We start from the raw sequence: 27,947 nt of genomic DNA, 5'->3' as shown, positions 1-27,947 counted from the left end.
GCAGGTCTGCAACTTGTCCTGAAATTATCAGAGATTCAAGTACATGTAAAATAGAAACCTAATGAATATAATGAAATGACTGCAATTAGCCTTTTGTGGGTCAGTACACCCTTTGACTTCAAACACATACAAGGGTCATGCTAATTGGAGGGATATTGAGTGAACATTGAATCCACTCTTCACACAGAACAGCAAAAATATTCCTTTAATGTGCATTTTTACTTTTTTTTTTACAAGAACCTTTATGGCTCAAAGTGCCACAACAATTAAAGAAAAAAAATTTAAGGCAGTGTCACTGGGGATTGTGGTCAGTTCACCACACATTGTCTCTGCTGTTCCTTCCTCCTCACGCTCTTCTCCTGCTCCAGCGTGGCGTGCCACTCACAGGAGACAGTCCTCCACAAACTTCTCCAGCGTGAGTCCTTCCTACGGGCTGCAGTGCTTCACGAACTGCTCCAGTGTGGGTCCTTTCCACGGGGTGCAGTCCTTCAGGAACACTGCTCCAGCGTGCGTCCCCTATGGGGTCACAAGTCCTGCCAGCAAACCTGCTCCAGCATGGGCTTCTCTCTGCAGGGCCACAGGTCCTGTCAGGAGCCTGCTTCAGCGTGGGCTTTCCATGGGGTCACAGCCTCCTTCGGGTGCATCCACCTGCTCCGGCGTGGGGTCTTCCACGGGCTGCAGGTGGATATCTGCTCCACCATTAACCTCCACGGGCTGCATAGGCACAACCTGCCTCACCATAGTCTTCACCATGGGCTGCAGGGGAATCTCTGCTCCGGCGCCTGGAGCACCTCCTCCCCCTCCTTCTTCAGTGACCTTGGTGTCTGCAGAGTTGTTTCTCTCACATATTCTCACTCATCTCTCTGGCTGCAATTGCTGGGTTTTTTTTCCCTTCTTAAATATGTTATCCCAGAGGGCTACCACCGTCGCTGATGGGCTCGGCCTTGGCCAGTGGCGGGTCTTTCTTGGAGCCAGCTGGCATTGGCTCTATCGGACATGGGGGAAGCTTCTAGCAGCTTCTCACAGAAGCCACCCCTGTAGCTCCCCTACTACCAAAACCTTGCCACGCAAACCCAATACACTCTTTTAACTCAAGTTTCTACATTTTCTACAGCTTCCTAAACCTACTTCGCTCCTAAATCACCACTGGCAGAGTGATATCAACAGGTTGATTTAATAATAATAATGATAATAGTTTGTTGTATCAGGCATGGAGAAGAGATCTGATATATATAATGTGTTTGAAAAGCAAAGGGATGCCTCCCAACATACACATCTCGTTCTGAGCTTGCAAAGTGTCTAGAAAGGGCAAACTCAGAGACTTCTCCTTTACCAACATGTGAAGGGGTCCTTCAGAGTATGGTGTATTCACTCACTAGACTGTGCACATCAACACCAGCAACATTAGCATAGAGTTCAGGCACCACTAGCTCAGGCACCTGCAGTACTGCATGGTCATTGCTGGTCTTTATAGCTGTTTGCAGGGACCGGATCAGATCTGCTGGAGAAGGCCGGCTAATTGCATTCCACTGCCAGCAGGACTTCATGATGCTGTACCTGTAAGATGGAGAAGTAAGGAGGCGCTGGGAATGAAAAGCACCAACACAAAGTTTTACTACAGTCAAGTCATCTCATATTTAAAATGTCTAGAAACCTCCTCTTTTTCTGCTTCATATAAAGTTCTTTCAATGACCCTTTGAAATTTGCAACCACATAATAATGTGTGGGGACAAAGGCATGCAGTTGTTTGCGAGAATGTCAACTGTGAGTATGGGAAAAGGGAAAAAGATTGTTTGGTATTCCCTTTTGAAACAGCAACTGAGATTCCTTATGGAAGAAAAAGCCTCTGAATATTAAAAGAAATTACATCCTCACAAGAGTAAATATAATGCCTTAGATCTTCCCTGTGGATGCTTTGTTCATTTCAGGGAGAATCCCACAATTTAGAGGAGAAAGATTACTCCAGAATAGTCCTGCACCTTGCAGGGAAGCAGTGGAGCAACAAAATGCAAGGGCAGACATGGAAACAGAAATAAGAGCAATTTTCAAAAGCAGGAAAGAGAGGTTTTGGCAATCAAGGTTTCATGCAGCAGAATCCAGCAAGGAGATGTGGCAGACGTGAGAACAAGTCTCCTCAGCTAACAGATTACTGTTTTGTACAGTCTAGACTTAGAGACCTTCTTTAAGATCTAGTTTTGTACATCTCACTTCATTTAGCTCTGCAGATCTCAAGTTCAATTGTCCATAAAGCAAGTGGCTTACATGGCTTGCCGGCAGCTTGAGGGCTGCTTCATAATGTTCTGTTTCTGCAGGTATGATAAGATGTCAGAAGGTGGCACCTCAGGATATGGTGGAGCACCTGGAAGGGCAAAAGGAATTAAGGTCATGGTTGCAGACAGCAGCTTCTGTATAAGAATGCCTTCCTTCCCTACCAAAATCCATTTTTTCCTATAATTCACACTGACAGAAAGTCTAAAAGGAATTGTTAGGACTTTGCAAGTTGGAAAAAGCAGGATGCTTATTTAAATGGTCCAACTTTACATTCTGAAATTTGAGATTTTGGGTCTTGTTAAATTTGCTGCTTCCTTACATATTTTTTTATTATCATTAAATCTTTTTACCTAATGTAATCATTTCATACAGTAGAATTCCAAAAGACCATCTGCAAGAAAAGAAAACAAAGCAATGTTAAGTCCATTCTAGCTAGCTAGCTTAAATACATATAAATGACTAGACATGACCTGCAGAAATGAGAAGAGAAGGTCTGAGCTATAAAGTGGAGCATTATGCTGAGAATAGGTATGACTTACAGTGAACTTCAGGACATGACATGATACATAAGGGAGTGAAAGAGACAGGCCTGACAGACAGATGAACTTCTAGTCCAAAAATTAAATCATACATGTCTGCCTTGATGCTGGCGGGTTTCTTCAGGAGCTGCTCTGGAGCCTGCCATTTGACTGGCACAATCTGTGTGACCGAGTTGGCACCGTACGTGTGAGTTTCATAGGCCAGACCCAAACCACAGAGCTTAGCAGTGAAGTTGTGATGAAGGAGGACATTCCTGGCAGCAATGTCACCATGGAACAACTTCTTCTGTTCAAGGTAAGCCTGGAAAGTTAGAAAAGAAAGAGACCACGATCATTTTAAAAGGAATTTTAATTGATATAAATTTTCACTTCGTTTATGCCTGTCTTCCACGCTGTGGAATAGAGGTGTGTGCTCACCGAAATAATGCAAGCATATTTGGCTCAGTTTTAACACATCCTCAGTGCTTAGGCCAGGAAGATTTAGGCCACCACGCAGACATGTGTTGCAATCAAGCAAGAAAGGAAAAATGCAGCCAATGTGAGCAGACTTACCAGAGCTGCTGCAACTTGCTGTCCAACTTCATATACTTGCCGCTCAGTGAGGTCATAGGGGATACCATCCATTGTCATTACATCCTAGAAACAAAAGGACAGACCTTGGATCAAACAAATGCCTTAGCTGTAGGGTACTGGGGAACATTTCCTTCTAATCTAATAAAATGAATACTATCTAATCTTATGCTCCGCCAGCTAATTTCACAATTGGTCATAAATTGACTGAAATATAAGGGTACATGGATGGGTGATGTGGATGGATGGATGGTGCGCTGGGTCTGCAAAGTAGGATTTCGCGTTACAAAAGTATGTCAACTTCTCCAAACTATATCATATCAATCGAGATATCCACTAATTCTATTCCAGTTGAGACTTGTGTAGAACTTCTTTGGGGGATGGAAATAGTTTAGACTGATATAGATGGATGCATGGAGAGATGAAAAGAATCATCTATGACTTACAGACTATGACTTACGGATAGATATGTACCTAAGGAATTTAAGAAGATATTTTATCATCACTTGACTCACCTTCCGACACGTCCATAGAAAGGTCAACAGGTCACCAAGAGACACATCTTCCATGATCACATAAAATGGGAGCTGGTCTATACAACATCCAACCAGTTCAACCAGGTTCTCATGATGGCCAAGATTTTGATGGAATTTAATCCTTCCCAGGAAATCCTTTACTTCCTGGGGACTAGCCAGGTCTGAAAGAACAAAAAAAAACACCACACAAAAAAATCCCCAAAACCAAACAAAAAACCCAGCAAAGAACAGGGTGAGTAGCTTTTAAAATCAACATGAACGGCAACCTTCTTTAGTCCTACCAAGACACTCCTACCAAAACACCACTCTGACTAGCTAATATGATCCTGAACACAGCTTGTTCTTGCCCAGTAATGACTGCAAAGTTCTGCCCAGCATCATGTCTTTGATACAGAGATCCTGGTGGATCCTGGCCATGTGCCTTACCTTGTAAGGCTTTCAGTACTACAGTCTTAGTCTCCCCGGGGTTCCCAGTTTCCAATTGTGCTCTGTAGATGCTCCCATAGCGGCCATGTTTTATCAGCTGCAAGGTGCCTGGTGAGAGTTTCTCTCGTGGTATCTCCAGTTCTTTCAGAGTCAAGGATGCAGAATTTAGCAGGCTCTCCACAGATGTCTCACTCAGCTGGATATAGCGGTTCTCTACTGAGCTGGATTCCTGCTGATTCTTGTCATTCACTGACAAAACCAAATACACATGATGCATAAAAGCAGACAGATGAACTCTTGCAGTAGGTGGCAATGCCCGTCCTTCTATCCTCTTTGATTTTTGCTCCATACTGTTTTGGAAATCAGGACAAAGTAAGAAACTGTTATTGTATCTTACTTATCCTGGCCCTTGAAGAGGTAAAGGAATTTATCTCCCACTTTATTTAATGAAAAGGCAGAATGAGTCTGGAGATCTCTACTATATTTAACTATGTAAACTTCCTAGATAAGACGCATTTGTACTTGATTCCCATGTGCTGAAGCAAAGACCATTTTCTTTTATCACCAGCTACCAGTTGTTATAAAAGTCACATGCACAGGGTGTTCCCACAAAGGCCCTATCTTTGTTCGTAATTATTTCCCTTTATAGGCTGAAGAGGCTTTTTCCTCTGCAATCCCAAAATCGGTTCAAAACTGGATTTTCATTTCCACACAGCAACGTGTGTTTGCAGTACCAACAAACCTTTCCCGACTTCCTGTTCTCTTTCCTGTTGTTCCCACAGAAAGTGGGAGACAGCAGCTTGAAATTAATTTTCTTAAATGACAGTATAGAAAATGGATTAACTAGGTGTGATCTACATCAAAACGACTGTCATTCATCATTACCCCAGTGAAACTCTCCTTGCAGTAGCATCTAGAAGGCTGTTACATAAACACACTTTGCAGCTCTCAAGTGATGTCACCACAGTACATTAATCAGCCTATATGGTATGTTGCTTTAGGTTTTCTCAGATCCATCTGTTCTACAAATTCCACTATGCTACTGCAAGTGCGGAGTTTTTCTAATGTTCACTGGATTGCTGAATACCACTCGGCTCTTCATAGATGCTACCACCTAACAGCTCAAGCAATGGGGAAATGGGATTGACTTCTGGCCACTGAAACCAACACTCTTTCCTCTGGCTGAAATGCATTTTTTTACCTTGGTGTCCAGATGATGATGATTGCTCCTGCTTTGCTCGCAAGCCTCGACAGTGGAGCCAAAGGATCACAGTAAGCACGATGACAAAAAAACCCACAAGGAGAACTGGGACAACAATCACTTCAGTCTGATATTCACGCACAACTATCAGCAGAAAAAGAAAATGGGAAGCCAAGGAATAAGCAGCACTGCCTAATGCACACTGGTTCTGTATAACAAAGTAGTAATAACCCATGTCAGTAACTTTCAACCCCAAAAGCATGTATATCTATCCTCTGCTCCTTGGAATAGCAACTGAACACTGTTAGTGCTGCCACCCTGTTTTTCAAAGGTGCTGAGTATCTAAACCGCATGAAACCACTGGGACTCCTGCACCTAAGGTCACTTACTTAGATGCCTTAATACCAGAGGCTAGGCATTGTAGCCATATGTAAGTATCATCCACCAGTGAAACAGAGCAAGCCCTGGCAGAGGGATAGGAGGGAGGTGGGAGGGGCTGGATATTACCGTGCCATCACAAATACACGTGCAATTACAGGTTCAGCTCCTTCTACTAAAATTATAGGGAGCATTTTAAAGAAAACAGGGTGTGGTCACCTGGTTTGGATTTGATCGAAAGACATTGCAATTAACAAGGATGCTGCAGGTAACTAACCCTCTTAGGTCCCCAGATTTGGAGGTGGTGCTATTTTTGCATAGGGCAAGACCACATTTCAGTTGCCAAAGATGACAGAAAGTCATCAAAATCTCACAAGACTGGTCCTTAGGGAAGCAGCAGGGAATCTTTAATGACTATATTATGTCTCATTCAAAGTAGAAATACTCTAAAATGGCTAAAATTATGTGACATGAATCCCATCACAAAGGCTGCATCCCCTTAGAACGTTCTACCCTGAGACACAGTGCAGGGAGAGCTCAGTCAAATCCTTTTATGTGGGCTAGGATGCAGGTGGAGGAGGGGAAAGGCCCACTTTTTAGCAAAGTTGGCCTTCCTGCTCAGCATGTGAAAGCTTATTACTTAAAGGAATCTGTGAATCTTACCACATAGCTTGTCATTGCTGTTGCATTCCAGTAGCATGCGTGTTACTCGTTTTACATCCCCTGCCATGTTCAATTACAAGCAAGTGGGTCTCTGACCTCTGTCTTCTGCACAGACAAAAAGAATATTAATGAAATTTATCAGTGGGAAGGTTGATTTATGAAGCAACAAGTGAGCTGAATATGGAGCTTTCTACCCCCTACGATCAGTGCTTGTGTGAAGAAGCACCTGTGGGACTTCGAGGCTTAGAGAATGATACAGGATATCCACTATCAAATCCTATGAATCCTAGACTGCACGACCAGAGAGAAGTTAAGATTAAGCTTGTTCTACAGTGCTTCACAAGCAATGGGGTAGGCATATGTACAAAAAATCATAGTCAATAACTTAATTATATTTAAAGAATAGCTAATACCCTTCTACTTAACACACTTCTTAGATGCCAGAATGGCTCAGCCTTTTATCTTTTGGTCCATAACAAATGCACAGATCAGCAGCATGGGTACAAAATGTCTGTCATTCTTGACTACAGCCCCTGCCACAACTTGTATTATTGCTCCACAAAGACAAGGAAAAAAGAAGTCTTGTCATTAGGGCTCTCTGGTACTGACTCCTTAACACTGCCAGGTCTGTAACTAATCTGAATCACAATATCTGGAACTCTTCTGCATTTGTAGTTGAAAATCCAGAGCCTGTCCAAGAATGCACCTTTCCAGCTGTAATTTCAGCTATCACTAGCCTAATCCCTTAGCATGTGCAATCATACACCTACAAAACCTTCTGATTGTGTAAGCGCGTTTGTCATGTGTACAACCGCGCTCAGACAGGGCTACATTCACCAGTGTATGCCAGTGTCTTTGAGTTGTGCCAGGACTGCAGATCAGCTGCAGGCCTCCCAAAACACAGCCCTGATGTGGAATTTCAGCTGTTCTGCATTACAGATTACTGAGGACTGAAGTCATAAGATAGGAATAGGCTCTGTAGTGCTGCATTGATTTACATCAGTAGGGGACCTGGACCACTATTTCTAAATTGTAAAAATCAATGCAGTGACAGAAAGGCAAGGCATGTACATTTAGCCACTGTTCCTTATAAACACTGCCAAAAATTTAAGACTTAACAGCTTCACAAACAGTATCATCTAGAATGTTTTACAGGCATTGGGACTTTTATCCTATAAGTATTTACTTTATTTTCAGCTATGGCAAATGTTAATAATAATATATGGCATTCTTATTGATACTAATATGGTTTTATGGAAACATTAAACAGAGTTTGTTCTCATGCTTAAAATTAAGGGGTGAAATTATGCTTTATCAGTTGCACAACAGAGGCAGCAGAAAGAGGAAAATGGAATAGATCTGCACTTTAAGATATCACAAGAAATCTGTTTCATTTTTTATTTCCTTTGATTCTTAATATGTTAGCAAATTCACCTGTTTTCGGGGTGTGGCCACAACATGAATCCAATCAAAAGAGCAATGATACGGCAGTAACATCAAGCTTTTCAGGTACACTGAAAGCAAGCACGCTAACTCAAGCTACCTTGGCTAAAACACATACACACACTTACACACAAATACACTGGTAGCACCATAAAAGGAACAGTTCTAGCTTCTTTCACTCTCAGATACACACAGATATGAAAGACACATATGAACAGACATGAGGGCATCGCAGGAAAATAGACTTTAGGACCATTAGCCAGCAATCATGTTGTATAATCTGAGTCATAAACAGTCCAAGTTCCATCTTAACACTGGCTAATGACTTTGCTTTGTACAGATGCTCACTAGAAATGCACACTTACATTTAAACGATGTGCCTGCACAGCACATATAAGCACGCGCATACCAACTTGTACTTACACAGAAAGACGCTCATATAGTAGCAAAGATCCATGGAAAAAAACTTTGATGCAGCAACCATGTCTACACTGGTCTCCTGTCCGTAAAAAAAAGATTCCTACCTACTCCCTTATTCACCTCCCATCAGTGATGCCAGCAGATGGCATGCAAGTTTTCTAACCATACTTAGGGCAGAACTATGGGATCCAGAAATAAAAACATTGACAGCCATTGGTGCTTTATTTGCACTGGCACTCCCTTTTGTTGCTGTTGCTTATAGAGCCACATAGGTGTTACCACTGGAAAAGTTTAATTAGACAAGTCCATTTACACTCTATGCATCTATCCTCTTGCAAAACTCAGGAAGTAGGAAAAGAAATTGCCCTTAACAATTCTGAAATGCCTTTCAGTGCTACCTTCCAGGCCAAGACGAAATGAATTCTCATACTTAGCTCCTTCTGCAGCTTACTGCTCTAACATTAACATTATTGCAGTTCCTACATTTCCACCCTCACAACAAGAGTGGTAACTCAGAAATCCACAGATCTCACGTTATACATTTAACAAATATTTTTCGCAGTGTACCGCAGGGGACACATGGAGATTATGTGGAACTAACATTTTCAATGTACAGATGCATACTCACCACACAGAAGAAAGCATATTGGCAGTGCTCAATTAGTTATTATATGAAGACAGCTTTCCAGTACCAAGCCAGGATAAGGGGGACAAAAATACCTTAAGAGGTTCAAAACCTGTACCTCACTGGAATTCTGATTTTCCTTGTCTGTGTGTATGTTGTACCAATACCAGTGCTGTCTAGATCACGAGCATAGGAGAACATAACCTGTGTTACTTCAATTTAGAATTTGCATTGGACAATTTGTGCAATCACAAGTAAATGTCAGCTTAGTTATTCCACTGGTTTTTTATTGCTCTTTCACATACACTGAAATCCACTCACTGGAATTAATTTCTCTTTATTGTTTACTTTCAAAAATATATTTGCTTCAACAGTCTGCTCTCCTTGCCTGGGCCTATCTAATCTGCGCAAGGTGCAGCGGTTTCACAGCCTGGCAACAGTGCCAGGTTAATTAGCCCCCATATCTGCCCTACAGGGACACTTACTGCTCCTCTGCACATGTTTGCCAACACTGGGGAAAAAGGTGGCGTTTTGTTTTCAGTCATGTTTGTTTGCCAAGCTGATCTGCTGCGCTGGTTATTTAAACAAGGCACAGAGGGCAACACAGGGACAGGTAAGTAGGTAAAAGATGGCAGATGTGGGGCCTGCTTAAACTAGTTCAGGAAGCCCCAATACTGTGGATATGGCTTTGTGAATGCAGCTGAGCTGAATTAAGTGCTTACCAATGCCAAAAGAAGGGAGTATCTCTTTTCTCTCTGCTCTCTTCCACTCCTTGTTTCACTCTCAGCTGTGCAATTGATCACATGGTAAACGGATTCAAACCACTAAGCCAGCAGGAAAAATTAACTTTTCTTTTGCCATGGTCATTTCCTGCCATTTTAGTGAGTGGTATTAGTTCACCAAGCAATCGAGCAAGTGCCAGCACAGGCTCGAGGAAGTGGCAGGAGCACACTCCAGAAAGAGGTACAGGGGAAATGGGTCTCCTGCTACCCAGGGTGGTGAATAGCTAACTAGTCTAAAGCTGTATTGTGAAACCACTCCCTGTGTCAGCACATACCCACAGGCACTGTGTGCCAGCATAAGCCTTACTATGACTTTTCCAGTCCCTTGTCATTCATTCCCACACGTACACTGTCCCTTTAGCCCTAGCACAAGCATTCACATGGCAATATGGTAAACTGGATCGGGAAGGTGATCTGCCCTAAAATAATCAATCCTCTCCCGCATTTTATAAATTTCTCATCAGGCTCAATTTATGCTATTTGAAGTGCGAGGACATAAGAGTCATGAAGCCTGACTTGTGGTGAAGACTGAAGAGAAATATAAAGTCTTATGTGTCCATGGGAGCAGATGGCTTGAGAACTGCACACACAGAAACCGCCTGCTGCTTGCTCCTGCCATGATCAGGAAAATAAGACGTTGAACATATTCACGGTAAATACAGTTTTGCCAGTGAATATGTCTGACTTGGGAACTCAGTTCCCATCGTCGGTGCAAATGTGTAAATCCTTGAGTACTGATTAGCTATTCTGTCTAAAGAAACAGCTGATTAAATTAATTAAATATGATAAAAATAAAGGTTAAGATTCATCTGATCTTCATTAGACCTTTTAAACTGTGCTATGAGCTGATATGGAAGTTAATGTAGTTATTTCTCCAGACTTCCTGGCCTGCATTAACTGCACACCACTTTGTTATAAAAATATTCTTACAGGTGTTTTTCATGCACTAATTCTGAGGACCAACTGTAATATGACCACAGGCACGTAAAGAACAGCTGAGTAACTCACTTCAGTCCAGCATACTGCCTGACTGATAAAAGGCAAAACAAATCCTTTAACCATGATGACTTCTATTTAATTTCTTACAGTGGCAGAACCATACTCTCAAGCTTTTCCAGTCACCATTTCTGTACTGCTTTTATTATTTTCCTCCTCTTTTACATGACCTTTGAACACGGCCACCAGTCAAGGCTTAGGCAACCATTATGCACAAGCACACTGCCCTGGCCATGCAGCTGAAAGGGAGGGGAGCAATCAGGAAACTGCAGGAACCAAAATGGCAGTGAAACCATGATGTGTGGGCTCAGGACAGCCGAGCAGTTGTGGACGTTGAATGTGAGAGAAGAGGGAGCAGAAAAGCACCATGGAAAACCAAACAGCGAAAGAGAGATTTCTTCCCCTGTAATGTCCATCGTTTTACTAAAAGCAGCATCCAAAACAAATAAAAAACAAGTCCCACAGGTTTCAAGCCTAACAACTTGATGCCATAAGAATGTATTTCTGCAAAAAGCTGTGTATTTGTTAGACTACATATCCTGTCTCTTCTATCTTCAGAAGACCTTAGTGACTATTTCCAACACCCTGGCAGATCATGACATCTTTGCAAGGTTTCCCTGGCCCATCGAGTCATCTCACCTCTCACCATAAGGCATCCATGGGCTACCAAGCAGCATCTCTAACTATGCAGAATGGGAAATTTTGACCAGTCAACCCAGGTTGTAACATACCAGAGCCACCTCACTTCTGTCCTGAACAAGGATTACTGATAATATCCTGCAGCTTGCTGTACTGGCTGTAATAATGTCTCAGCTATAAAGATTTGGTACTCTAACTCACTTTTGCAACAGCTGGTAACCGTAACACCCTATAAGAAAACAAAGTGTTTTAAAAAATCACGTCCAGTTACTCAAGATTTTCTCCTGGCCCATGATTAGAAGCAGTACCTGAACATCAAACCTAGGCTAGCTGCCACTGAAGCATATTAAAGGAGTGAAAGAAAATTAGGCTGATCATTTCGGAAGAGCCAGACCATGCAGAAAACAGCAAATAATGAGGTCCATGCTGCTATTTGAGCAGGTGAATTACTCAGGGCAAACTTGGCTCCTTTTCAAGGGAGCAGAAAAAATAGGCAAAGTCGCTACTGCATTCAGAAATACAAGTCAGGAGGACTCTGCTCTGCTGTGCTTTTATACTAACAAGGTTAGTCCAAACTGGCATCATATCAGTGAAGATATGCAAATCCTCATGGTGCTAAGTTTTGCTTAAACTTAGACCATCTCACAAAAATTAATTCATTTGTGCAGCGTGAGGAAGTCTGAGTACAGAAGTGTGAAATAGTACAGAAACTGAATGGTGATTAAGACAAATATATTTTTTTTCTAATGCAGACACAGCCTATTATAGTTTCTGAAAAATTAACATATATCTTGATCACACTCCCCCTGAATTAAGGCCATGAAAAGTTATTCCTCACAGGTAATCTGCAAAATAGAAGTTAAAATAATAATAAAGTGAGGAATACATTGACCTGAAGCCCTCAGTGAGCAGGCTGTTTGGAATATGAAAAGTCTAGAGGCCAAGCTCTAAACAGCACAGTCTTACCTATGACTTCCTTTTGTGTAGTCAAAATTATACATTACTTTCGAAAATGCCGGCCATTCTGTCTCTTTCTCACTGACTGAACTCTGATTTTGGTGGTAGCTGCCAGTACTAAGCCTGTATCAAACCCTAGCACAAACTCGATACAGATATCCTGAAAAACTGTGACAGCAAAAGCTGTGACAGGACATAAGAAGCATGAAGGAGTTTTTCATAGGACCATACATACATGTAGCTCTTGTTGTAAAAAACACTGTGTGATAAGAATACCACATGATATTACATTGCTGCATAATGGCTTAAGAAATGGAACATGAATCTGCTTTCATAAATGCACAGCCACAAGGAAACTGAGCTGAAGGTGTGTATACAACTTTAACTTCACAATTTCCCAACTTTCGGATGTTTCTTGGTACATTTAACATAGATTTTGTATATAATTTAATCAGTAGCTCATGCACACGCACATCCCCCAATACATGCAAACAGGTAAACACATAGAAAAATCTAGGTATCTGCACCACATTGGATTAGAGTTAGCTTCCTGCATTGTTTCAGTGAACTGAGACTATTTTACACGAAACTTATTTCCTTTGTTATTTTCTTCCTGTTTAAAATGTGCCTAGAAGTTATTTTGTTTAAATCAACTTGCATGTAGAGGAAATTATCTCTTTTTTTTTTTCTCAAACCCAATATTATTACGATCACTTAAATTTATTACTGTACATATCTTCAATACAAGCAGTTAAGTACATGCACAGATGTATATACATACATACACAGAGGTATAGACTTTACGGTACAGCTATATCCTACTTCAGGTCACATTTATGTTAATAAAAGTCTTTTTAAAAAATTAAACATTCATTAGCTAATCATCCAGCAGTGTTTTCTCTCACTTACCTGAATTACACCACTTCTCTTGCCCTGCGGTAGCCTTTTCCTGAAGCTCGCCTGCTGCCGGTTCCCAGTTTGTCTGAGGCCACTCCTGATAACGCTGATGGTTACCTTATGTGGTTGTAATTCTTATGACTAAGTTCCTCCTCACTGATTTTCCTACCCCAGACCTGCCCAGCTTCAATTCTTTACTCCTCAAAGTCTTCTCAGCTGTCTCCCCAGGGAGATCGTGTGAGTGTACGTCCAACACGAGCTGACAGGTAGGCACACACTTGTAAAACGGGTCTGCCTGGCTTCCTTGCACCAGCTGCTCACCCACAGATGACAGAGACAGGCAAAGCAAAGAGTCCTCGGGCGGGGACCTGGAGCATAATTTGAAAGGCAGGCAAACACAGATCAAGAGGGATAGGCTAACGTAACAAACAGAAATCATACACTTCAGATTACAGGTCCACGTTTAGAAAAAACAGGTTCTTGGAACATAAAATCTGTACAAAACCCCTAAGACTCCAGACACTGAAAGCTCTTTCTATCAGGAACACAATCTGCAAATGAAGAAAGAGACAAAAGATTAGTAACACCAAAACATGCTACAACAGACAGCAGCAACACAGGCTTTTTTCATGTTCCGTCTTGCTTGTTCATATCCCTCCTGCTCCGGCTGTCCATGCATTCTGCCAGCATTTTCCAGCTCTGCCGTCAGCTCTCCCCTGCCCTTTCCTTGCACCAGTCCAGCCCAGAGCTCCCACACAGCCCTGGCAATGACCCTCACTTACAAACCCCCTTCAAAATCCATCCAGAGCTCCCCAACCAGACCGGATAATATTCTTGAACTTGCCCTGTGACCTTTTCCTGCTATGATGCCCTTGGGTTTACCATTGCACTCTGCTGGTGCCCTCAGTCCTCATCAGCTATGTGGCGTAATCTTCATTTTAGTTCTAGGGACTTTCTTCCCACCCAACCCATGTACCGAGTCCCAGCTGCTGGCCTGCAAGCTCACTCCATTAGCTCAAGGATTGCCCTGTCCTATCACTGAAAAATCTTGTGTTAAGAATTTCAGATTCCTGACTGCTGGTTATACAAGTCTGTACAAGATTATTTGCTTACCTACTTCATGCAAGTGAGAGGCAGTTGTATTACAAGAGGAAATAATCTGAGACCTATCAGTGAGAGACAAAGTTCACTTCACAGTCAACAACATGATGCAGGTGGCTTTGGGAAGATGTAGAAGATGACATGATCTTTACCAACTGTTTGAGTAAAACTTAACCTACTCCTGTTAACACTTTGGTGCTGCATGTATTATTTTGTTGTGGGAAAATTTTAGTTGCGGTAGAGGCAATAGCTTTAGATACTGAAACGCAATAGTTAATTTATCCATAAAAGAGACTGCATATCAATATATTTGTACACCAGTACATCCTAAACTTCTCTCTGGGATTATTCTTCCCGATGGCATTTACTATCCATGGGTGCAAAATGGTGAAAACCAGGAGTGGTTTTCTTCATTGCTTGATCTCTCTACAGAGACTGGCAGAAGTGGGCAGAAGTATTAGTGAAATAGCTCTGTGATGTGGACTTTCATCCCCTGAGAAACCAGGAGAGACATCTTCTAGACCGAAAATTTTCTTGAGTTAGAAAGATCACTACAGCTGCAGAGCGTAGGCTCAGACTCTGGTTTCAGCTTTCCTCTTACTCTGATACTAACTTGCATTGACTCTCCACAGTATTTTCTCCATGAAGGAGCAGGAGATCTGTCCTGTACTCATTCCCCATTAAAAAGTGGCGAAAATGCAAAGGACAGTTCCTCATTTAAATGTGTTCTTTACTGAAATGTTTTACTTTCCACAGGTACCTTCCCCAAGGGCAGCTGGGGGAACCTCTTCAGATTCCTGTTTAAAAATATGGTAATTGGCAATCTTCCTCCTTTTGCTCCTTCTTTCACAGTTCCTACAGCTCCCAACTGTATAAGAAAGAGTGGGAAAAGCAAAGGGTTAATATTCAAGGTATGACCATGCAAAAGCAGCAACCTCTGCTGCTTTTCGTTTCCCCAATCAATCTTTCTGCTGTGCTCCCAGCCGGACTGGTTGGAGAAGATATTTTAATGGTTCAGGCCTCAGAGTATGTAATGTTCCTTACTGATCCACAAGCCCCTTCCCCTGTTTAGTTAAGGGACAGCAGTCATTTATTGTCATGTTTTGTCCTGTGAAAAACAAACTTCTGCTAGAAGTCTTGTATTGTGTGCACATCCACGAAGAAAACACTGCCAGTTTAAATGCCTCTGTCCTTCTCTGTTTTTTCCTTAAGCAAGTACGATTAGGCATACTGAAAGGCAGCAGACTGGCAGTCCTATTAACAAAAACGTCCTCTTTTATCTCCAAGACAGCTGTAGCACACCTAGCAACCATCCAAACCACGCAGCAGCTGCTCAGTGGCCTCAAGATGTGTTTCTGGGACTAAGCAGCAATTCAACCACAAACCATTCAGTCTTTGTCCTATGTGCTGAGGCTGTTAACAAGGGTGCTAATTTTGCAGTTCAACTTCCAGAAGGTAAGCATACTCCAAGTAACTACTGCTGGAACAGAAAAAGCAAGCTTCAGATGAAAGGATCCCCTTCTTAAATGTCATTCTGGTATTCACTTTTTCTGCAGTAATTCAAAGGCGGTAAGGTCTCTTACTTACTTTCACTTCCTAATGTAAGATTTAAAACTGTGGCTTATAGCTGATAGACCATGACTGATCTTTCAGTCAGCCTAAGCCAACAGAGGTTGAAAGGCTCAGTACTTGTTCTTTTGTTTCTGCAAGCCAGCCATTCATCCCCAAACGGGGTAAGAATCAGAACAGATGATCTAGAAGTGAAAGAAAAATTCCCATCATTATCCCAAGTCTCTGTTCTGCCTCATGAGCTTTGCCTCTCAAGATGGCAGGTCTTCTGACTTGAGAACAATTCATTTGCCTATTATTAAATAGGCAAATATCTAAATATTAATTTAGATTTTTCTTGAAACTGGTAGTTCTAGTGTGATTTTCAGTTCATCCCTGCAGTTTTTGTTATTTAAAATTTCCAAAGGAACAAAGGCTAGGAGGGGATAGCATTATATGTGAAGAAATAAAGAAAAAAAAGAGCTTCTCCTTATGAAAATGTAATGACTGAAGGATTATGCATCAATCTTCTTCAGCCAGTTGAAGGTCCAGTAATTTGCTAGCACCTCCTCTATTCAGGGTTAGGCACATCTAATAATAGTCTTTTTCCCCCACTTTCCTGCCAAATTAGACCTTATCATTCCCAAGTCTTTTCTTAAAAGAAATGGAAATTTCATTTGCACAGTTTCATGCAGTCACTGGCCTGGTCAGCCCTCCTTCTCAAACCAGATGCTCAGGAAAGATCCTGAAGGTTGGTTACATGTTGTAAGTAGGTTACAGTACAGTTTTCCCCTTTGATTTCTTTGGCAGATTTTCAAGGCCCAGAAGCTGGGATTAATTCAACACAGCTGAAAAACTAAGTTAAGGGCATAGTTGCCCTAGGTTCTCTGTATAGTTAATACAAGGTCATAAGAACTTCTGTAAAGCAATTCAAGTACTAAAATCCTCTCTCCCTACACTGACGTCACAGGTACAAAGGGTAACCTAGCTCCTGATTTACACGTCTTGGTCAAATGTCAGAAGTTAGATGTCATACATTTGGGCTAAATTCCATTGCCTTCCTCTTCTTCAGAGAAATAACTTCCCTGAGCAGCAGCAATTTGGGCTCCCAAAATCAGTATCCACAGCGTAACTCGGTATCTTGGCCACAGCCTCTCCCAGAACTCCAGGGCTGACAGATGAACTGTTAGTCTGTAAGTTAGGTGCAGCACGTATCACATGCATTCAGTTCTGCTCTATCTAGTTCCTCAGTGCTTTTGTCCTGAGCAACAAACATCCTGAGCACAACATGTATGGATATTCTTGTTACTTTTACCTTTTCTCTTTCAGTTTCTTATGTTCTTTTTGTTAAATATATATTTTTTCCTTTTAAGTTTCTGCTCTTTGCCACCACATTTCTACACTGCTCACATTTTCCAGTGAGAACCCAACAGCTCCTCTTGGCAAAACTTAAAAGTTGGTGAACAGATCTATAGTGACCTAAACACCCAGTCTCAGGATGGAATAAATTGCAGGGCTTCACACATAAAGAAGCAGAAGAGCCATATAGAGACCTTAGAAGAACTAGAAAGTACCTATCACCAAGAGCTGTAACACTGTTACATAAAAATGCATTTAAGAACTACTCCATTTAATAATATAATTTTTACATCTGTAATTCACCCTTTAACATATTGCTGTGTCCTAATTATAGTAGAGAAGAATCACAACTAAACCAAGGTATGTTGAAATAAAACATGCCAGTGTCACTGGAAATAGATTCTAGCACATTTATTATTATGCAGTAGCAAGGTGGCTGCTAAGCCATACATGTATAAACACACAGTATTTGCCGCCCAGGTTTTCATAAAGTAATGAAGCAGTATTAAAAAGCAACAACACTAGACCAAAAATCAGCCTCCTAACCACATACACACATGTACAGCAGGAGGCAGCACGTGGGAGACAGCTTAAAGGCACAGAATTTAGGAGCTGGGGTCACCTAAGAAATGACTGTGCCACTTCAAACCAAGGGTCCATCAGCCTAGTACTGTACCTCAGATAGCTGGCAGTGAAAGTGCCTAGGGAAACGAAAGACTGTAACAACATGAAATGATACTTCCCTTAACACTTTCCCAGCCTCCAGCAGTTCAAGGATTTATTTAGCCAAATGTAACTTTTTCTTTCATATGCCTTGAAGGATTTTGCTCTACTGCTTTGAACCCCTGCAAAACTTTAGCAACACAATGCTCTGTGATAAATTCTGCAGCATTCACGTAACTTGGGTGACTAAATACTTCATTTTGTTTGTTTTGAAGATGGATTGCCATCTTCAAACCAGCTACTCTGTTGGCAGTAAGTGAGTGGTGATAGCAAGAGATGAGTAAGTTTCATGCGTGATGAGAATACTAATATATTCAACCATTTAAAAAGAGGACTAAGTTTGTGTTTGTGTGGATGAAAAAGGAGAGCAAGAGACAGCCCAAACTGTTTAAGGTTTGGGTATCGATCTGGAATGGGACACGATTTGGTGCGTGAGCAATTCAGAGAAGGTACTTGATTCTCACCCTGCTATATACCAGATAATTCCTAGTTTCAGCAAACTCTTGACAAACTTTGAGTCTTGTTGCTCAGTCATCAGAAAATTTCTAACCTTTCTTTGCCTACTCCTGCAAACACCTTCTCTGATTTTTTTTTTTGAAGACAAAGATCAGAGAATCACACCATAGTTTGTGCTGGAAGGAACCTTTAAACATCACCTAGTCCAACCCCCCTGGGTTGGGGCAGGGACATCCTTCACTAGATCAGGTTGCTCAGAGCCCCGTCCAACCTGGCCTTGAACACTTCCAATGATGGGGCAGCCACAACTTCTCTGGGCAACCTGCTCCAGTGTCTCACCACCCTCACGGTAGAGAATTTCTTCCTTATATCCATACTAAACCTAGTCTCTTCTAGTTTAAAACCGTCACCCCTCGTCTTGTCACTATAGGCCCTGGTCTGAAGTCTCTCCATCACGCAGGCGGGGAGATGAACCCCCACAGAAAAGAAGCAGAAGCACCACCCAACATTCAAACTTTGGGCTCAAGACGTAACTTTTGGGTTGCCTTCAGGACAATTCCCGAAACGACAGGCCATCTGGTGCCGGCAGCCGGCCGAGACTTGGGGCGGGCTGAGAAGGAGGGCGAGGGGAGGCCCCGCACCGGGCTAAGGTAAGGGGCCCATTCAGGCCGGGGGGTGGCTGGGGGGCAGCCAGAGGGGCCGTAAGCAGGGGGAGGGGGTTACCTCCTCTTGTCCGGCCTCCGGGGAAGGGCAACTACGGCACCGCGCAGGCAGGGGACGAGGCGCTGCCCAGGAGGCCCGGCCTATCCCAGAGGCCAGGGGGGTGGCCAGGCCGGCTGAGGGGCCCGCCGTGCCGCGGCCTAGGGCCGGCTGCGGCTGCGCTGGAAGGAGAGAGGTGGCGGGACACGGAGCCGTGCCGCAGTCCGGGCCCAGAGCCGCGGGGCGCCTCCCTGCCGCGGCGCGGGGGGCAAACCCGTGCCTTTCCCCCTCCTGTCTCTGGGCCGCCTAACTCCTCACCCAGGTGGTTGTTTTCGTGAAACACAGAATTAATCGAGTTCGTGAGCTCCGGGACAGAGCGGGCAGGAGAGGACGGAGAGGACAGAACGCCGTTTTTTTGTGTCCCGTCCCCGCCCGTTCCTCTCCCCGCCCCCGCTGGCGACGGCCGCGGGTCCGCGGGAGGCGGGAGCGCGCGGGCCCCTCGAGCTCGGGGGCTGGGGTGGGCGGAGCGGTTGGCGTCGGCGGGAGAGGGGGAGGGTGAGGCGCTGGCGGGGGCCGCCGGACAGCCCGCCTCGGCGGCAGGGCGGGCTGGGGCGAGGGAACGGCGGAAGGGCCTTCCCCTCGGGCGGGAGGGAGCCGGCTGTGGGCTGAGGGCTGGTTACAGGCGGGCAACGGCCACCCTCTGAGGACGGCTCCTCAAACGGCCCTCGGGCTCGGCCCAGCCGTTCCCCGGCTTCTTCGTGGGAAGTTAAAGCGTGCCCGCCGTGGTACAACAAGGGGTTTGGGCTTTTTAAGGTGTCTAGGGTAAAGGGTTTGCCGGCACATGGTAACCTCATGAAATTGGTTGTGTGAAGAGACCCTTGAACACCCAGCGTCTTGGTAAGGCATGGCATTGGTTTAAAATGTTGTAAAGCCGTTATAAACTGTTGCATTCCTTCCACATTTATCGGCAATAAAAACCGGAAAATGCATACCCAGTAACTGAGTTTAAGAAATCGTATATAAAAAAAAAAAGCTGACAAAAACTATGCCTGCTGTGTGATGTGTATAGTCACTACAGTGAAGCTCTTCCATCTCCTTCATAGTTTCGTCCCATCCATCGGTGGTTTTCAGAAAAGGAAATAAAAGGCAAGGCTGTGTATCACATTTTCAGTTAATATCAAGGTTCTGAAACTTTTAATTGTGTAAGCTAGGCTTCTAAACACATTTTTGCCCCAAGCATTTTTACTTCCTGAAATTTTACTACCTACAACTTAAGGGGAGGTTAGTAAATCATAAGCACTTAGCTGCTTACATGGTGACAGAACTTGCTGTATGTAGTTACCCGGCTGTAGCATGCAAGTGTCAAATACTGGATATAAATGGGGATTTTGCAACTAACTTTGAAAATTAGGAATTGCCCTATGTCAGAGTATTTGGGAGAGAAGATTGAAGACAACTGTAACAGGATAATAGATAAAATTTTCTAATGAAGTGTTTGACACAATGATCTTTGTTATTACTGATACCAAAATCTTTATTTGGCACAAACAAAGCATATTTGAGTGTAATTCTTTCTACTTAAATTAATTTCAAAATGTGTTGAAAATAGTATGCAGCATACAGGTGATGACCAATAACTTCAAGGTCAGATTCTTAATGAATTCACATGTAAATTGAATATTTATATACATACTGGATTTTTTTAAAATTTATTGCAATGTTACTTTCTCTCAACTGTGAAAATCAACTGACTTGCCCTGTACAAAATTCCTCATTTCCTTGTAGATGGCTGAATCAGAACCTCAGGAAGGAAACTATGATGACACGGTAAAGATGGTGGAGGACCTGAACAGGGACTTAGAAAAACTTCTGGAGGAAATGGAAAAACTAACAGGTACAGGTCTTTATTAAGAATGATACAGATTTGTCTACTACAGTAAAGAGATTGAAGATTTATTATTTATATTTATTGCTGTAAACTTCCGTGTGATAGAAATGTAAGTGGAAACAATCACCATCAACTAATGCCCTAATGTTCTTAATTGGGAGAAAGCTTGGGAGAAATCCAGAAGTTTCAGATGGCTCAGAATTGAAAATTAATAGCTGATGGATGCTTAGTGCAGAGTAGTGGTTGAAAACAAAAATAATACTAAAGTATTTAATGTACAATTACTAAAACATAGTATGTAAAATGAGATTTAATTCTGAAAAATGGTGGGATACATAGTACCTTTCAGGTCAGTGCATGACGTGTTTAATTCCTCAGCTAGAATAAAGACTCTGCAAATTTAATCTTAGTCCTGTATGTATGGAGAGGACTGCATATTCTTCTCCATGTTCTGCAACAATTCTATCTGAAACTCTGTGCAACAAAAATAGATGGAAACTGTTAATTAAACTATTTGTAATTAAACACAATTTATGAGTGCCATTGAGAAAACTACAGTCAATTTATGGTAAAACAAAAGGGATGTACGAAGTAAGTGCTAAAACTATTTCCTCTGCTTTATCAGATACTCGCTATTTCAAAATAATTTCATTATTTAGGTTGTTCTTAAAACCTTTCATCTCTATGCCGCAGCCTCCTTGATCTTACTCTTCCTCACCTAACACAAGCCTCCTGACTGTTACTGGTCTGGAAAGAGGATTCTTTGATTCATTTATTTTAAAACAGTCTGTTGAACCTTTCTTTTTGATTACCTGTTTTGTTGTAATTTTTAGATAAAGTGTCTATCTCCCTTTTGTAATTTACATCAGTATACTTCCATTCTGAAGTATTTTGAGACATTTATAAAGAAGTAATACTGAACAGTCTTTTATTTAATCTTGAGTATTACTGTGGGTAGTTTCCACTTTATTTTACAGTAAGCCTTCTCTGACATAAGATCTGAACTGATAATAATTCATGTCCTTTATTCATTTACTGAATCAGCCATGCTTTTATTTAGCCAAAATTCCTGGCTTAGTAGTATCTGTTGGGTTTGTAGTGCAGGCAACCTGGATGGCATATGACATGGTAGTCATACGTACCAACCCAGACCTGGCCAACTCCATGAGGCGTTTGGAAGATGCCTTCCTGAGTTGCAAAGAAGAGATGGAAAAGAAATGGCAAGAGGTGCTAATGGAATCTAAAGGTGAAGAGCAAAAAAAGGAATAAATTGAATTCCATCATGCTGGCAGAACTACATCCCTGGGAAAATCACTCCAGTCTTTTTGTTTTCCAGCTGTGGAGGTTTCACAGACACTGTGGAAAATGGATTGGCTTTCATCTTGCTAAGAACTACTTATGTGTATACATCTATGGAAGTATTTTAATGAGATTACACATATATATAAATATATATTTATATTGTTGAATATAAAAAGTGACAATGTGTCTATTTTTATTACGCTCATCAGTAATCCCTGCAGTGTGCGTGCATACAAGACTTACATGTCTTTCTTCCTGGAAGATCATACTCATTCCGTCATCAATATACATGTAATTCTTTGACACCTGAACAAATATGGGGGGGGAAGCAGTGGACTGTCGCAGTGATATTGCACCAGCACATGCCTTTCCAGGAAAACTGAAGAATTACTTTTTTTCCAAATGAAAAACAGGTGAAATGCTAGATTTGCAGATAGATTGAGTTAGTTTGATGTGGGATTGCCAACTAGATGTTCAGTTACAGAATTTTATTATTCAGATAGCTCATCTGTAGTTGTTTCATTTTGTTTCCTTGGATTTTTAACCATTTCTTTGGACTGTTTTTCCCAGAAAGATTGTTCTTCTCAAACCCTCTGAAGGTAGCATGTCTCATTTAAGAAAAAATTGTTTACCATTGTAGACTGCACTGTGTGTGGTGTAGTCTGTGGGATTGCTGCAGAAACCAAATTAACCATGTTCTAAAACATGCTTTTCTCCGTGTGTTCCTACTGTGCAATATTAAAAAAGGAATAGGAGGCAAGATGTGGATTAAGAGCACCACCTTGTGGCTTGCCGTTAATGATTATTTTATCTGAGATGGAAGTCAGTACAAGTTTTGAGAAGGATCTTCCCTTGCATTAAAATCAGTCTTTTAACTAGAAAATAAGCACCATGTAGCAAGTGAGAGCATCTCCATCTCCTTTGAAGAGGCATTTAATGATTTAAATCACATCTAAATGATCTGTCAAAAGTTTGCTAATTTTTAGACTATGTATTCTCTTAAGACTAGTTGATCTCGATTCACAGAATGTTTATCCCACTGAAGTGAAAAATATGTAAGTAATTTCTCTTTTTTTTTTTTTTCAATGCTACCAAGTGTTTCTAGAGGTACAAATGGTAAAGAACATAAACTTTGAACTCTACTCTTGACTTTCCAGTGGGTAGGTCTTCATTCCAGCCAAGGTAGGGCAAAATGGCAGAGCAGCATGAGGAAACTTACACTTTGATTAATCTCTGGAGGATTTTTAATGGCATATTGTCACTTTGGTACCTTGGACTACATTGTCTTCCCTCTTTAATTCTGTATTAAAAACGAAATTTTTTGAAGAGGCACTGTCTTTAACAGCTTGTGTAGGAATATACTGAATTTTGTGATTTTTTGTGACCTTTTGGCCATGAAGTGCTAAGTATAGATTGACTGTAGGTTTTCCAGAAAGCTCAGTTTTCATTTAGACATTTAAACCAAGTGGCCAGTGTTAAAAAAAAAAAAAAATATTATTTTGAATCCAGGAGTCCCGTTCAGAATAGAGAATACTGCTCAAAACCAACACTTCTGAAAAATATATCTTTTAATGAATTAAATGTGACATTCAGCGAAGTTGTATCATTTACGTAAAGTTGAATCCTATTTCCTGTGATTGGAAGGCTACGATAAGTGAGTCTTTCAGAATACTGTGTTTCTCCAGAGAGTGTAGCTGTAAGGAGAGGAGGCATCTGGTAACATTTTTTTCAGTTCTCAAGTCTCATCACTTTACAACTTTTCCTTTCTGAATTTTGGAAAATGGATTTTTTTTTTTCTGTACAACCGCTGAGACAGAAGGCATTACAGCACCATCAACAGATGGCATTAAGAGCACCTTACTTTTCTCCTCACCAAAAAGCAGACAAATGATAGCCTATTAACCGTCGGACACCAATTTAGTCTCAAGGACAGGTGCTTACACTGAGGTACCAGGTTACCCCGCTGTGAAGGAACAGCATGAGTTCGCAGGAGGGGCGTTGGGGATACCTGTGGACATTTCTCTGCCACCCTTTTTCTTGCTCCTGAAAGTTCTCATGTATGTGACCACAAACACCTAACGGTGATGAGCCAAAGGGACAGAAGTTGGGAAGAGAGAACTGCAGGTTGCGGCTGGGAGCACAGCATGTACTCTGCCTGGGGAGTCTGGCTGGCTGAGTAGGCTGGGTCTGCCTCTTTCTTCCCAAGATTTTCTTCCCATCTGCGTGATGATAACCAGAGGAGAGTTAGGGATATGCACCAGTGTAGGAACAGTGCATATTCCTTGAGAAACTATACAGCAAGATGATTTATACTTTTCCTTTACTACTAAAATAATTTGTGTTTATTTTAGGTCGGCTTTCTGCTTTTATTTTTTACATTGAGAAATCTGCTTGTGAGGATTTTGAGTTTTGTTTCATGCATCTCACATCTACCACATTTCAGCCCAGGTGGATGCTTTAGGCTTGCAGCAGAAACCAGATAGTCCACATTGAAACACCTTGATTTCCTGTCACAGGGGTGTGTCATATAAATTTTTGGTAAGAAGTATGTGGAGCAACAGCCCCATCTAGCGCTCACATAACTTAAAACTGTAATAATAATCCGGATTGCTGGGTTGACATCTCTTAATCACCCATCACCACAGATTTCTGTAATGAAAAGTGTCAGCAGCAGTTTAGCTTTATGTTCACTCTCGGTGAACTCCACTTTTGTGATCTGAGCCTGTATGGCAGTTACTCACAGGTGCTTCCTGTACTGTATTTAAGGCAAAGCGTGCTTCTGCAAAACAGCTACAGAAGCAAGAGAAGTTGGGACCAGTGCACTGCCAATCTGTATGCCCAAATACTGCAGTAAGGAATTCCCTTTCCTCAGCTATTCATTCCTTAGCCTCTACTAAGTAACACTTAATAAGCATGTCACAAATCAGCTGAAATGTTTTGGTGTTTTTTTTTTTTTCTTGGTACCTGGGCAGGTACCAGAGTCTGTATTCATTCTGGTTCATTTTGCCTGAGTAGATAGGCCAAGTCGTATTTCCACCATTAGATATCAGCTTTAATCAAGAAGTGTGTGAAGCTTAGCAAAGAGGTTATGGACTCGACCCATAAAAACCTAGTAGATGCTCTGGTGTTTAACACTGCAACGCTTTTGCTGTCCTTGTCACAACAAAATTTACTGATCTTAGGTTATGTACTTAACCTGACCGCAAGGCGAGAGTTGGATGACGAAGAGTGAACTATCCAAGAGCCATCAAACTCAGCCATACGTTGTCTGGCCCAAACAGCCTGCAATGGTGTAGCTCAAAGCACATTCCTCTTCTGAATGTAAACAGCTCATAAAACAGAGGTGTGCAAGGTGTCCTGCAGCCGCTTTTTGTCTAGCAGCTCAGGTGCTACAGCACTCATCAGAGCTGCCTGGATTCTCAACACTGTTTAGAGTTTCCATTAACAGTTTCTTACCAAGAAACAGATGAGACTTAGCTAAAAGGCCAACATGCAGCCTCCCAGGAAATTCTGATGGTTGAAACTGTGCCCTTCTCCCCAGTGTAAAGCTGAGAAGGGGCTGTGGACATTTCACATGTCCACTTAGGCATCTCGATCCTTGTCAGAACGTGGTCTAGACTTCTGTTTAGAATATTTATTTCATTTAGTACTAGTGCTTTCCAGTTCTTGATTATTATAGCCCCAATTCAGGCTATCTCAGAAAGGCTCAAGAAGAAAATCCATACTAGTTGTTTTACTTGTTGGCATAAATTGTTTCAAAATTAGAAATAATTATTCATCTCATCACCTGGTGGTACTAAGTCATCAGGATCAATTTTCTGCTCAGTGCATCATTGTCTAGCTCTAAAACTCAAAACTGAATGACAGCTGTGTTGCTCCACAACAGCACAAAATGAAGAGTTCAAGCTGCCACTTGAATTGCCTCCAAAACTTTCTCATCTCCTTGATGCTTGACCAAGGGTCTCACTACTGCTTTGGCTTATGCGGCTGTTTTTCCCCCCCAAATATGTCTGAACATCTCAAGCAGATACGTTCTTTCTACAGAATGACAGTGATGGTGAAGGCTAGCTGGTTCTCCAAAAAGCCAAACCAGCAGAAAGGATAGTAACATCTAAGGCTGTGGCTTTGAACTTGGGATCTACACACAGACTTTCTAAAAAGCCACAACAAATAACTGTCAGAATTGCATGGTTTTCCATCTTCAGTGGAAGTTTCCATGGATCTACAAATTGAAGAGTTTGAAAACCACTATTCTAGAGCTATTAGGGTCATTACAACCCTTGCTATCCTGATCACATGCAAGTTCATTCTAGTATTCTATGGGGGATGTCTCAAGCACATGCCCCTACTTGCCATACGGGCTGTGAAATCAAGTTCCATGCAGCACAGGCTTTATTTCCAAAGTTTTTCCAACTGCAGCAGAAAGTGCTTCACTTCCAAGGCAGTTGTTGCACCTGTGTACAGTACTCCCATGGAAGTGGGTGGGAAGGGCTGCATATGGATATAATATTGCTCAGTGCAGAAGTTTACGGGATACATATTTCTTGGAATCGATGAATATCTTGTCATTGCAAGACTACTATGTTTAAATGAAACAGTGCACAAAGGCCTACAGAACTTTCTTCTTCCCTTCTTTATCCTCCTCAAAAGATCACAAGCCACAGGGAATATTTTTGTGTCTAAGTAACAGTAGACATCAGCCTTCACAAGCAAAAAGCCCAGTTACAGTCAGGCAGGCAGAGTATTATGAAAACACTGTAAAATGATTACACTATAAAAGTGTAATCCACTCCAAGTGTAAGCCATTATAAGTGCCCATGAAAGGGAAGAATGCTGGAATGAGAGAATGAACATAGCACAAAAACAATGGCTCCAAGTAGGTATAAAAGCATGTTAACTACTCTGCAAATTCAAAATTCTTGTAGCTAAAAGTCTTAAAAAAAAACGCAGAACACCCCCCTCTCCCACAGCACTAAACTAAAACTAAGCACTCATCTGAAGTTCTGCTTTAGGCAAATAACCCATAGCCTTATTTACAGGTACACAAGCACCACAGTTGCTAAGAGAAGTGACCCTCAGTATTGAGCACCAGTTTTAGATTTCTTCAGCCAAAGTTCAGCTGACAAGAGAAGTAGTGACCTAGTATGGGAACAATTTATGCCCAGCCTGAGACATCTAAAATGTAGTTTTAGTAAGTGCTTTAGACTTGCTAGAGTTGAGCCTATATTTTCATAAATTCAGGGATTAAGGGGGTTCTCAGTCATGAGCTTCTTTTATGCAAAGATTCTTCTTACCACAAAGGTAGGACTGAAATAACAGAAAAAACTAGATGCTAAGACACTACTTGCATCTCTCCCTCAACTCCTCCTTTCATAAAATAAAGATAACTAGTTAGATGCTTTTGTTAAACTGACTGAAATCTGACCTACATTTTTGCAGAGATTAAGAAAATTCGGTTTGGCCTGTCAAATCTCACTAAGAAAAAAAAACTTGCTTTTGAACAACTGAAGGCAGTTCAAGTAGTTTTT

The 27,947-nt window shown here is 41.9% G+C and overlaps 2 protein-coding genes across 6 annotated transcripts; one reads left to right on the top strand and one right to left on the bottom strand.

The window, feature by feature from the left end:
* Positions 1–178: 178 nt before the first annotated feature.
* On the bottom strand, positions 179–19,537 carry STYK1 (serine/threonine/tyrosine kinase 1). 3 transcript variants are annotated; one of them, XM_075163101.1, is made up of 13 exons: positions 19,254–19,537; positions 15,205–15,312; positions 14,457–14,561; positions 13,356–13,894; positions 6,585–6,689; positions 5,544–5,687; positions 4,343–4,591; positions 3,896–4,077; positions 3,363–3,446; positions 2,903–3,111; positions 2,622–2,662; positions 2,263–2,359; positions 179–1,557 (listed from the first exon to the last, which is right to left on the bottom strand). In XM_075163101.1, the coding sequence occupies exons 5-13, from the start codon at positions 6,649–6,651 to the stop codon at positions 1,353–1,355; spliced, it is 1,278 nt and encodes a 425-aa protein (XP_075019202.1). In that variant the 5' UTR covers positions 6,652–6,689; positions 13,356–13,894; positions 14,457–14,561; positions 15,205–15,312; positions 19,254–19,537; the 3' UTR covers positions 179–1,352. The 3 variants fall into 3 exon arrangements, with proteins under 3 accessions (XP_075019202.1, XP_075019195.1, XP_075019210.1); XM_075163094.1 differs by lacking the exon at positions 14,457–14,561; XM_075163109.1 differs by lacking the exon at positions 14,457–14,561 and having other exon boundaries at positions 4,343–4,692; positions 13,356–13,711.
* SYCE3 (synaptonemal complex central element protein 3) lies at positions 18,957–27,947 on the top strand. 3 transcript variants are annotated; one of them, XM_075163143.1, is made up of 3 exons: positions 18,957–19,180; positions 21,015–21,123; positions 22,217–27,947. In XM_075163143.1, the coding sequence occupies exons 2-3, from the start codon at positions 21,015–21,017 to the stop codon at positions 22,384–22,386; spliced, it is 279 nt and encodes a 92-aa protein (XP_075019244.1). In that variant the 5' UTR covers positions 18,957–19,180; the 3' UTR covers positions 22,387–27,947. The 3 variants fall into 3 exon arrangements, with proteins under 3 accessions (XP_075019244.1, XP_075019253.1, XP_075019237.1); XM_075163152.1 differs by lacking the exon at positions 18,957–19,180 and adding an exon at positions 19,526–19,551; XM_075163136.1 differs by lacking the exon at positions 18,957–19,180 and adding an exon at positions 19,827–20,126.

This window comes from Calonectris borealis, chromosome 1, assembly GCF_964195595.1.
Source record: "Calonectris borealis chromosome 1, bCalBor7.hap1.2, whole genome shotgun sequence".
Classification (NCBI taxonomy): Eukaryota; Metazoa; Chordata; class Aves; order Procellariiformes; family Procellariidae; genus Calonectris; species Calonectris borealis.
The sequence above is the reverse complement of the archived record's forward strand: the minus strand, read 5'-3'. Positions and strand labels throughout refer to the sequence as shown.